General features: G+C 42.7%; 1 protein-coding gene across 1 annotated transcript; it reads left to right on the top strand.

Annotated features, from left to right (window-relative positions):
* The first annotated feature begins 612 nt into the window (after positions 1 to 612).
* Positions 613 to 1,433, top strand: LOC117584231 (protein phosphatase inhibitor 2 family member C). Its single transcript, XM_034273013.1, has one exon. The coding sequence runs from the start codon at positions 660 to 662 to the stop codon at positions 1,329 to 1,331; it is 672 nt and encodes a 223-aa protein (XP_034128904.1). The 5' UTR covers positions 613 to 659; the 3' UTR covers positions 1,332 to 1,433.
* The last annotated feature ends 11,314 nt before the right edge of the window (positions 1,434 to 12,747 follow it).

The following is a 12,747-nucleotide window of genomic DNA, read 5'->3' as shown; positions in this document are numbered from 1 at the left end:
GTTATCCAAGCCAAATGCCAAAATACAGTTTAATTATGCATATACAATATATAGTAGTTTATGTATGTACAAGTATATATGTATAGTGGTGTAAAATGGCGCGATTTGGTTGCGGTTACCATTTTGTGGTTGCCACAATGTCACGTTTCAAGAGCTCAATTTTGGGTTTTGAAGAAAACTTTCGAATCCAATTAAACGGCATTCCAGATATACATATCTGTAAGCCAAAATCTCGATTGTCGATTTGACAATTTATGCTGGCGCTATTGAAACGCCAGTCGCATATTTATTTACATCGTGCCATCGGATCGGTGGCTAGACAATGATGCCTGCGGCCCAATAAATAACACTCCTCTGACACCATCGAAATTGGCTGGCAAAACAAATTTCTTGGGCTCTCGTTCCTTTGTCGATGTCAACTCCGGGGCAAAGGTCAGACACTTAACCCGCGTTTCGGCGCAGAAATCATGTCCTTGACATCAAATTATGGAAGCCCAAATCGTATCCATAATCGAAAACAGAGTTGGCCCTGGGCCAAGTCTTTTCAGTGGAAAAACAATCTCAGTCGTCGATCTGTAAACTGATTAACAAACATAAAATTGTACTTAAAGTTATTATATTTTGAAAAATAAAAAAAAAAAACGATCCAATCGCTCAGCATGGAGGCGCCGAAGATTCGAGGCATCCTGAAGAACAAGAGCTTTCTAAACCTTCGACCCGTGAAGTCAGCCTCATTTGACGAGATAAGTCTGATGCATACAACGGAGCGTCCGGAAGTTCAAGTCGCAAACCTTCCGAAGCCGGCTGTCAACTCTTTCAATATATCCGTAGCTAGTTTGACGCAAGAGCTGAAGAAGGTAACGGACTGCAATCAATATGATTTCAACATAGACACCGATGAGGATTCGTCTGATGACGAGTATATATTATCGGAGACACTCCAGGAGCGGGTGCAGCGTCTGGAGTTTGAGCGTCGCCGCTCCATGCACTACACTGAGTTTCAATCGGTGCAGCTGGCACGTCGACTGATAGCAGAGGAATTCTCCACCTCGACGGAGTCCATCGAGAGCGAACTTTTCTCCGATTTCGTGGTCTCAAGCTGCGAGGCCGAGGCGTGTCTATCTGCTGAAAGCAGCTCTGAGGTCCAAAAGAGTATTGAACAAACTTTAGCTGAGAAACTGCACTCCGAAGCATCTTCCATGGACATGGCTATGGAGCCAGAGGTCGATGTAGAGCCAAGACTCACGCCTTCTCATCCTTGCTATCACCAACTGACAGCCAAAAACCCATCAACCCTGGAGCCAACGCAGCCCAATGTTGATCCAATTTAAAGTGGAATCGAATGTCACATTCGTTTCGAGGAGTTTCTTTGACCATTTTCTGTTCTTTTATCTTTAATTCATCTTTAATTTTTGACATTTCCACGCCCTTTACGTTATCTGAAGTTGATTAACTAAATAAGAAACTGGGGAATACATTAGAAGTTGTTCCTAAATTATATTTTTGTATGGCTAAAAGCTGGCAGATATGCATCTACATCAGCGCCACAATGGAGTGCAAAATATGTAATACTGTGTGTGTCAGTTAATGTATTTGTTGTATGTACATATTTACTTCTTCTTGTTGTTTTCATTTGAATAGACTTCCACATGTTGTTATTGTTGGGCAAAGCCTACATCCACAAGTTGATTGTTATTAATGTAGTTGTTTCCTCGGCCCAGTCTTAAGCACACAGCAATTGTTGTTGTTGCCATGAGAGAGAAAAACAAAAGCCCTTAGCAAAGGCAGGGAAACCCGTAAAGTCATGGCATGGCATCTTATGTGCATCGATTTTCGTATCAAGATTTAATTCATGTCACACACATGCATCTATGGAAACTTATTTGTAAATTGTAATACGAATTCCCAACAAATTTCAAAGGATTCTTGAACGAAGTGTAATTAAGTTTTGATTTTTATTTGCGTTTCATGGTTTGAGCTGAACACGAGCACCTGTAACTGCTGTGCAACGAACAAATATCGGCACTGCAATGGTTTCCAGTATTATGTGACGCTTATTGGGAATTAATTTTAATACATACATACGAGTAAATGATATTCAAGTTGTGTCTTCGTTTTTATTAAAAGTTAACATTCACTTTTGCGGGTACATCAGTACCCTCCCATTGACAATTATTCCATTTATTTCGCTCATTTTTACGCACTCATATTATTATACATACAAGAGTTCTTGCATAGCCAAACATAAATACCATATATACATATATGTACCATGTACATATTTATATATGTACATAGTTTGCGGTTTATGTGCGGCAATCTTTCTTTTCTTTTTGCTGCATTTTAATTACAAAAATGTATTTCCACTCACATTGCTTTCACTTTTATTTGTTTTTCGTTTTAATTCCCCTTTTTTTATTTCAAACAAAAGACGTGGCTGCTGCTGCTGCTGCTGCTGTGTAATTTTCACCGAGTTCTGCCTGCTGTTCGATGTTTGCGTAAAGCTTAAAAAAACAGAAATAATTGGTTTGGATTCTCTTTCAACCCCATCAAGAATTCCCTACTCACCCCACCACATGTGCTTGGGTAATTCCATTTTCACTCTCCACTGGCTTAAAAGTGCGAGGGGAGCAGCTGAGACGTCGACTCTCACTAATTTAGCATTCCTTTCTGCCATAAATGGAAATAAATATCACGTCATACGATCTGCACTGGCTAATGACGACGTTGTTGTCTGAGCAGGATAATGATGGCCGAAAGAAAATAAATTGTCTAGACATTGCCATGGCGGTTGCTTGAACCCCGCCTGATGCAGTCTCAGCTGTGGTTGTCTCAAATTCACCCAGAGACGAAATATCAATCCCTACTTTAGTACATTGTGTGTACGTTTACGGCATTTAATTGGCGTTTGCTTTTAGTCCCTCCGCTGCTTAATCTTCACGTTTCGCTCTGAAAGTTTCAGCACTCGTTCAGTAATTCAACGTGTCCTCCCTCACAGATCTACTTCGTTTCATATATTAACCATAACATAACCATAATGATAGGTATTTACGGATCATGTTTTCTTTGTTCTGCTAACAATTTCTTGCATCTCAATAGGCCACTGGGTACCAAATTGTCTTTACAACGACTACAGCATTCGTTTCTTCACATAAAGTAACTTGTCATGCTGATGAATCAAGTCGAGTGGCTCACAAGAACCTCTTCCTAATCGTCATAAAAACATTATGGCCAGTCATTCCGACTTATGTCAACCCGATCAAGTGTGTCCTTGTTTTGTGTGTGCTTTGTATGGCAACCAAGAGCGCAAACACAAATCGTCTGTTGGCCTGCAATTGACAACATTTTGGAGAGCCATACGAGTTAATGCATCATCGAAGGATGACCCTGTTGGGCAAAGGGGACTCCTGCAATGGACAATCGTGAAGGTAATTTTCGTAATCGAAATTTCCGGCGATTGATAGTCAAGTTGGCTTAAAGTGGCTTGATTTGGCTTTGTTACACTGGGGTTATGCTGTTTTATGTCAACCTCCTATGCCATTAGATTTGCAAAGATAATTTTAATGCACAAAGGGCAGTGGTAGGGCATCCTGCTTGATGGTACCAAAGGTTCTATGGAGTCCAAGCTGCCAAAGTGTTGACCACAGTAATTATCTCGTGCTGCTATTCCTTTAAGGACTCACGTGTCGCCAAATTGGCCTGGAGTAAGCCAAAAATTATAGCTCAATGTCGAGCGCAGCCAAGTGCAAAGCCCGAAATTAGTTTACACTTGAACTTTTTCCTGCTCCGTGGCACCTTCACACAGGGAATGGCCAGGTGGCCTCTCCTCTCCCCCACATGTGTGGGGGGGTGGTGGTTGAATGTGACACCATGGTTCGGTCCTCCCCCCTTTTGATTCCTTTTTGCTGCAGTTGCAGTCGCATTCGTTTCGTGTTCATGCATAAACAAAATGGCTGCTGCAACAACCGGAAACTGACAGCAAACGACATTTGCGATATGCATCATATGTCTCCCCTTTTTACCCCCCGCTCCCATTATCCTGCCACCACAGCTCCCGCTTCTGCTCCTGTCACAGTCAACGAGTCAGCTACTTGGCATATTTCTGTCGTGTCATTGTTTCTTGTGCGTCTTTTTTCCAGCTGCAGCTGGTCCTGGTCCTCATTCTGTTCCTCCTCCACTGAGTGCCGCATCCTCCTGTCTGCGACGGTTAGCCTTCCAGGTGCAATTATGACGGCGGGCATCGTTGTCTCCCTCTCTCTCTCTCTCTCTCTTTCTGTGTGGATGCACGAGAGAGTGGGTTGGGGCATGTGACAGTGTCAGCGACACATAAACATTACATCATCAGGCAACTTTTTGTAACTGTCATAAAATGCCAGCAACAGCAAACAGAGGAAAGAGCCAGCAATTCATCAGTTGGAAGATTAAATACTCTCTCGTAGGAAATCTTTTCTCACAGATAAAATATTTTTGTCATGGTTTCCTAGGCAATGAGGTTGAATCTTACTATCCTCGTTTGTCGTTGTGTTATCTTCGGATAAAAATCGGTTGGAGCTGCATCTGTTAGGGCATTTCGAAATGGGCATACAAAAAGGAACCAAAAAAACACTGAACAAGCTGAAAACAAATGAATGTTGAATGCTGCAACAAGATGAGCGCACACATACTGGTAGCGCTTCTGAGCTACAACTACACAGAACAGAACTACACCGAACTATCATTGGAATTGAATGAAATCATCTGTGTCCTAAGTATGGATACGATTCACGTAATTTAATGAATAATAGCAAAGGATTCTCTGTGTGTATCATCTTCTTATCTTTCATAGAGCCATGAGGCACTATTTGTTTTTGTCAGTGTACTACTGGCAAGAGCCACGCCACTGTTGATGCTGTTGCTGCATTTCCGGCTGCTGCTGCTGCTGCTGCTGCCTCTGCTTAGCCGGCGTACTAAATCCGCATGCCCTCTTCCACCTCCCGACCCACCCTGACAGAACTCTAATGAGCTGTGTGTGTGTGTGTTTGTGGCGCTGCATTGTTGTTGACGCTTCAGCTGGCATATGACGCTTGTTAGGGAGTTTTTCTCATCGCTGTTGTTCTGCTGCTGTTTCTTTCGCTGCATGTTTTATGTGCGATCCTCCCCGTGGCCGCCGTACTGGGGATGTGCACTGTGCCTGGATGAGATATTTTCATGAGTTTTGACAGTAATGTGTCGCAATGTTTGTCCCAAGCCTGCAGCAGCGCCGTCTAGCGACGGAATGTCAGGCCATTGTCGTCTGTCAAGCCGCCCTGATAGAGATGGAGATAGTACGAGCCAGTGGACATAGACATAGTAAGTGCGAGGCGCAAGATAGAGATGGTGATACTACGAAGCCAGAGACATAGAGAGAGCCAGAAGAGCGCGATGGAACGGAGAGCGAGCAAAATAGAGGCAGCGACATGTTGGAGTCCCGTTGCACTCACTGGCTGCGAGGCGAGTGTTTAAGCGTTGATTACACTTTCGTGTTTTGGCGTCGCCTGTCACTTGTCTCTTGTCCCTTGTCCCCGCACAAGTTGTACTCTACTGTACTGTACTGTACTGTACTTCCCACCATTGTTCTTGCTGGGAAGTGTGTTGTTCATTTGCCACATCTGTCCGCATTTGCATGTTAGTTCTGCACAACGAGTCAGTTGTCGTACCCGCCATTCCTTGAGAACGAGAATATATGTACATACATATGTATGCATCTCGCATCTCGTGTTGGATCTCGAATAATATGATGATTTGATTTAACATTTTTAGCTTCTTGTGGTTGCTCTCTTGGCTTGGAGGCTCTCTTCTCTGGCACGAGTTAGCGGTTGGCCAACCGGGTACTGCGATTTCCCTGCATGCCAACGAATTTGCTCGACATAATTGAATTATTTATAGAACTTTGTGGAACTAGAAAAGCTACTAGCTCATGCTTACGGCTTGGCTCGGTCTTAATACATTTCTTGTTTTTTTTACATTTATTATTGATTCCTCTTATTATTTCTATATAATTATTAACATGCTCTACATAGCTTTTGTTTCTCCAAAACGTAATTTTATAGCATTAAGTTATCAATGTGTTTTATGCTATTTTGTCTGTGCCGAAAAGTTATCTAATTTTATTGTCATAGTTCTATTATGAATGTTCCTTTTCAAATACAATTTAAACACTTCAGCAGCGTCAGAGTTTACGACACATTTATGTATCCAGTATATTGATTGGACTTGTGTGGGTGCGTATAATTGATATAAATAATTGCATTTTGTTGTGTGCAAAATTAAAATGAAATGCCATCATCATTTTTGATGTCATGTCAAATGTTTGAGCATTGAGCATTCAACATAATCCAGCTTGTACTGAACTGAACTGAACTGAACTCGACTCAGCTCGACTCAACTGACTGACTGACTGGTGGGCCACAAATCTTGCGTTAGCGTCTGGTGTTGATTGCCACAATGGGCATTCTGCACCCTGGGGCGAACAAACACTCGACGCACAGCCAGCCCACCCATGCTACGAAAGACAGAGAGTGGGAAACAGTCGTAACAAGCGATATTTCATGTACATGCCATATATCAATGTCACTTTACTTTGGCAAACAGTTTCAGTTAATACACAATCAATGTACCAATGTGTTATCAATAATAAATTGCTGGCGATTTATCAGTCAATGCAACAACAGCACCAGCACCAGCACCAGCATCAGCTTCAGTGGGAGCAGCAGCCACAGCAGCAAAAGCAGTAAGAGCCGAAACAACAAATAGTCGCACACTAGCTAAAGTCTCAACTTACTCGGGGAAACGAGTGAGAAACCAATGGAGGAGATAACTGAGAAGATTGCTTGCAATTGCGACCTGAGCGATACCTGCAGTTCGAGCAGTCAGAAACACCGTGGAGGAATAACTAATTTCTTGCAGATATTCATGGACTTTGAACAATTGAAATATTATCTATAAATCTATATTTAAATATGTGTCTCCCATCTCTTCTTTAAGTGTCATTGCAACTCAATGAAATGAAAATGATCTACCCCAAATTGCTCAGGTTTTAAGCGGTATGCACTGCCGATCCAGCCGAGACAGTCGATTCTCGCGGGCGTCGGCCGAGGTGGGGCTGTGGAAAGGTTGAGGGAAAGTTTTAAATCTGACCACCACCCACACACACACACACCGACACACAAACCGCTGGCCGTACACAAAAGTCAAACATAAATCGCTCTTCCATTCCCGTTCCCATTCCCATTCCTTCTCTCTCTTCTCTCTTTTACTATCTCCATCTCTCCCGCTCTGTGTAAAAAATTATAGCTCTCAGTGTGTGTGTATATCCGTCTGGCTGTGTGCGAGTTATGCGCAGCATGCAAAACTATGCACGTGCTCGGTTGAAGTGTATAAATGTGCTGGTCGCCAGGAGTCAGGAAGCGGAGCGGGGAAGGCCCCTCAATTCCCCTGAGTGGCTGCTCCGACTCCTCGATGCTCTTGCAGCCATGTTCTTTGCCACTGGCCCTGTGGCCCCTGCTTGCTTGCGCTTGGAGCGACAATGCGAGTCATGCGGTGGACTCATATCGGATGACAATTAGGCCCTGGTCATCAATTCCAAGTGCACAAGCGATAAATCTTTGGTAATTTGTATGTGTGTGTGTGTGTGCTCCCTTCCAAAGGGAAAAGGGAGACAGAGCGAATGTATTTATGTGCCTGTGTGTGAGTGGGGTTAAGTGCTGGAATTCTGCTAAATGTGGCCAACCAAAAAAATGGAAATATTCTCTCGGTCTAATTTTGGAAAATTAAAACAGGATCCGCTTAGGCATGAATCCCATAGATTACATGCTGAAGATCGTCTTAAATTCGATTGAATTTTCCGTTGCTTGCCATTTCTTGTGCTCTTCCTTCTCTAGCCTTCTAAGTGTACGATGAATACAGAGGAACAAAAGAAGATTATATTACTTGTTTATGGATATGCAAGTATTTAGTTGATTTTTAATGCCACAAATCCCCACAGAATTGATGTCAATCTAATTTGGTTCCGTCCAACATTTTGAAAGCATTTTGGAATGCTGTGAATGGTTTATCTGTCTATTTACACACGACCAAGCACACAAGTGATCATTGTGCCGAGCTTTAATTTAAATAATTAATAAATTATAATGCTGGCTGACTGCCTGCTGGGTGGCGGATGTTGGGTTCGTTGCAACCTAAAAGTTTCTCATTAAACAAATATTTTCACAGCAGTTAAAATTTACGAGTATGCTGGCCGAGCTAGGCGATGCAAACACATTCAAAATATACGTACATATATGCAATTTATGTTTCGGCAAGGAACAGGGGCGGGACGGGCACAAAGGAGAGGGCACAGAGGGTGCAGCAAGTAGTGCAGTGTAAACAGGATTCCGGGGGGCTGAGGACGAGGACGAGGACGAGGACGAGGACGAGGCAAGGACATGCCAAAGGACACACACAGAGACACATAATGCAAACATGTGACTTCCGCATGTGGTGCAAACACTTACGCACACTCCAGGAACCTCCACTGTCACCACCCATTCCGTAGGCCATCCTCTGCCTTCTGTCAGCTATCTCCCCTCTTTGCAGGCTAACACCCCCCGTCTGTTCTTCATTCATAAAGTTTGTCCCATAGTTGTTAACAACTCGAGCAGCAGCCCCGCAGTCTGGGTATCCTTGTGGATGCGATCCCTCCAGGAGCCACTGCTTTTGGTGGGGCTTAACACAGGAAGACGCAGGGGAATAGGAAGAGGAAGAGGAAGGTACTGGTCTGGGGGTTAAAACAACATAATGTGAAATAACTTATTGCCCTTAAAATGTCATTTATGTCAACGGTAAGATAAGTTACGCATACGCACTGTGGTCCCACACTTCCTGTTCTGGATGCTGTCTGTGTCCTGTGCCCTGTGTGCTGCCTGCCTGCCTGCCTGCCTGCCTGCCTGGCAGCCTCTGACAACAATTAAAGTCAACAGGAAATGTGACACATTTACTTTTGGTAATATAATATTTTCAATTATTTAGCATAAATGCATGGCACATCATATAACACACGCACACTCCATCTACACTTTAGTGGCGCTCATTTTGCATGTAATTTAACACATGTTTTGCGTTTTACCATTCGAAATATCCTGCGGCATTTTCCGAAAACTAATTAGCTGCCTTGTTACACCATCTCCCCGTTCAACAATAACAAGATATTCAATTTACCATCCCAAAAACGTTGACGTTCGTTGCATTCTATGCTGTGGTTTCCATTTTCAATGCATTACGCACACACACAACCGTGTCCGTCCCTGTGTAGCGTGACTCCCTTTTGGTTAGGCATTGATGAGCACAATGAACAATTTCATTCGAGTGAAACTTTTATAGTTGTGCCATCGCATCCACTTCGTTGTGCACTTCACTTGTGCCTCACTTCACTTCACTTCACTTCACTGAATTCATTCATTTCTTCATTGACTCACTCGCTTGTTGTCTTGCCGAGTTGATCAATGGTCAGTCTTGAATATTTTGTGACACTTTATTGCATTTCAGGCTGGCAAATTCAAATACTTAGAAAATTGTTAGCTTCAGTCAATGTAAACATTTGTAAGCCATTCTAATAAGTGTGACAACACCATTTGAAAAACAAGTTGCCAAGCGTTTAATGGCTTTTATTTGCAATATATAAGATGAAAGAAAAGATTGAAATAAGAGTTCCTACTGCCTGACCTAAGGTATTCCCAAAAGGTATTATAAGTAGATAAAACAGAGAACAAATAATTTTTTAAATGCAATCACTAATTTTACATGTAAATTCTCCTCCTACATATGTAGATTACCATCCATTAAAAATGCATTCTCCCAATAAACAGAATGAGTTCCAATACATGCCGTCATAGCCACACCCGAAAGCCTGTCCATTTAGATACTTATCAAACATTTAACCCAAGCGAACTCTGCACACGCACTGTCCCCCTCATTTGAATATTACCAGCACAGAAATTCAACAATTACAAACACAAACAAAACGCAACCAGAATATACTACATACATATATGTATATGCAACCGAAAACCCAAAAACCGCACAAAAAATATTATAACCAGAACACATTACCAACAATTAGGTGGAAGAGCGGTAGAGGACCTGCGCAAATTGTGTGGGGGGGTATGAGATACCGGTGTCTAAACACATGTAAAATACGCAGAGGAAGCGGCATTGATAGAGGCAATTAACAGCTCAACACGCCATATTTCCTATATATGAAAGGAATATTCATGCCACGCTTGAGAGCGGAAAACGATAGGAGCTGTGTAGGAGAGTTCAACTACCAACTATAAAATACCCTCTGTGCAGAGGTTTTTGTTGTATAACAAACTGTAATTCTTCATATCTTTATAGCTATAAATTACAATTAAAATACCATTTTTCTAGCAAGTTTTTGCTGTACTAATTCTGTAAAAGGCACACAGGAATGCCATATGAAATGCCCCGCAATTAAACGGTATCAAAAGAGGAATACAAAAGCAGGTTAAAGCACTGGAGAGCAGTACAAATACAAAAAATTTGGACACATAATTAAAAATACAAAAGCATGAAGAGAGAGTGCAAGTATGAAGGAGTGGGAGGAGTACCACTAATGGCTGTCGATGGCGATTAATTTATTGTTATTGCTTAGGTAAACAAAAGGCGGCAGCAGAATAGAAATTGGTGCCTTGTAAACGCAGGAATACGAGTGTGTTGGCGAGCGGGAGAATATTATTAGTAATCCAAGTGCGTAGCCATAAATTACCACTCAGCGACCCTGAGAGAGATGCCCCAATGAATCCTGAGAGCAAAAACTTCGACCACAAAGCAGAAATGTAATGAAAATGCCTCATGCCTGACAGCTCCACCAAAGAGATGTTGGCGGGGTGGTCAGGGGCATGAGGATGAGGATGAGCCCGGAAGTGGACCTTGAGGTGAAGCTAACCGAACGATGGTCAGACGTGCGTGGCCAAGGCCCAGGATATGCTCACAAATTTGCGCTCTGAATTGATCGTGAGCTCGCATATTTTATTTAAGGCCTTGCCCCACCGATTTCAATCAGCAGCGGAAAGGGCCGCATTCACTTTTCCTTTTGCATTTCTCCTTCTCAATCAGCAATAAAATTATTCTGAGATTGATGAAACCTTGAAGAAGCAACCAGAAGCCATGAGCCTAAGAAAACTTAAAGTAAAGTAAAATCTGTATTGCGCTCAGAGGTTAAACAATTTTCTAATCTCAAGTTGATTAAAAATCTTGCAAAGAGTGTTAGTTCCGACAAAGTGAACAATGTTTTCCCGTATAACATTGAGTCTTTGTTTTACCTCTTTTCCGTTCGGCAAACAATCGAACAATCGACTTAAGAGCTACACTCCGCGGAAGCCCTACACAAAAGTCATATATTTTCTTAGCTTATTTCGATTGCTCAGACTAAGGGACAAGGAAAAACTTCGCCAAAGACTGCGGGAGTGTATGTCCAAGGTGTTTTAATTAATTAGATTTTTGTTTTTACGTTTCCACTCCAGGGTCTCTGTAGCTTTCAACTTCCCCCTCTGGGTCTTCTCCCTCATTTCGATGGCGTTCTTACGACAATGCGCGACTAATTTGTGTAAATTAAATTTATCGACCAGAAAATGCCACAGCAGCCAAAGCTGGCTCCAAACTTCTCCATCCCACTGCCAGACGCCTCTCACTTAAATTAATCATACGCAGTGGGGTACGGTACGCACTCAGCGAGAGAGAAAGAGGGTAACCAACGCAATGCAGCGGAATTTTGGGTCAGTTTCTCCGTTCGCTTCGATTTTGTTTTGGTGTTTTTTGGTGTACCCTTGTAGAGGGTACTACTATTTTGACCAGAAGTTTAGATGTCCGTATTTATGCACAGGATTTGCAGACAAATTTAAGCAGATTGCTGTCATGACTAGATCATTGTAGCATCTATTTTCATCTTCATAGAAACTTTGGATCTGCATAAGGGTACACTCTACTGAGACTCCAACCAAACACGACTTTCTTTCTTGTTTTCTGTTGGTGTTGGCATTTCGGATTGGGCTGGATCCAACTGAGGCACAGATTGCATCTGAAGCTGAGCTCATCCTCAGTGAGCATCGTGGGGGTATGGAGAGACGCTCTCTCGTCATTCTTCCTCCAACATGTTTGCAACACTTTTTGGCCTTTAATGGCCCGAATGTCCTGCCAATTGCCCACTAAAGCTGAGCCTTTTTTTATTCTTACTCGTACCTTATGTCCGCTTGGCCGGCTGCCAGGCAGTAGCCAGTGACCCTCTCCATTGAGAGCCCGCCGCTCGCCCCACAAGACACTCATGCACTTTCATTAAGTTTAATTAAATTCTCACTTTGTAAATGTCAATGCACAAACACATACAGTATGTACATACTACAACACAACACTACGAAAAAAAAGGGCTCTCTACAGGGCCAGGAAGGTGCGAGTTTTCGGTGAAGGATGCGAATGGTTGGTACTCTAAATGAGTGAGAGAGAGAGAGAGAGCTGTAAGGACGTTGGAAGTTTCTAGTTTAAATGTTCCTTGTGATGCCATCTGCCATCTGCCATATATGCCCTTGATTCCCTGGAGTTTTTGCTGCCACAAGCCTGAGCGAATTTATAGCCCTCGAGCATGGCGACAAAATCTTTCGGCTAGCTGAGGCACAAATAACAACACGTCGTGGATTGTTGCTCTGTTTTTTTTTTTTGTAATCTGCTTCATTTTTTGTT

Source organism: Drosophila guanche, unplaced genomic scaffold (genome assembly GCF_900245975.1).
Source record: "Drosophila guanche unplaced genomic scaffold, DGUA_6, whole genome shotgun sequence".
NCBI lineage: Eukaryota > Metazoa > Arthropoda > Insecta > Diptera > Drosophilidae > Drosophila > Drosophila guanche.
The sequence above is the reverse complement of the archived record's forward strand: the minus strand, read 5'-3'. Positions and strand labels throughout refer to the sequence as shown.

What these genes read in the sequence shown, in the direction of transcription:
- LOC117584231 (XM_034273013.1), top strand. Translation starts at nt 660, where the DNA reads ATGGAGGCGCCGAAGATTCGAGGCATCCTGAAGAACAAGAGCTTTCTA.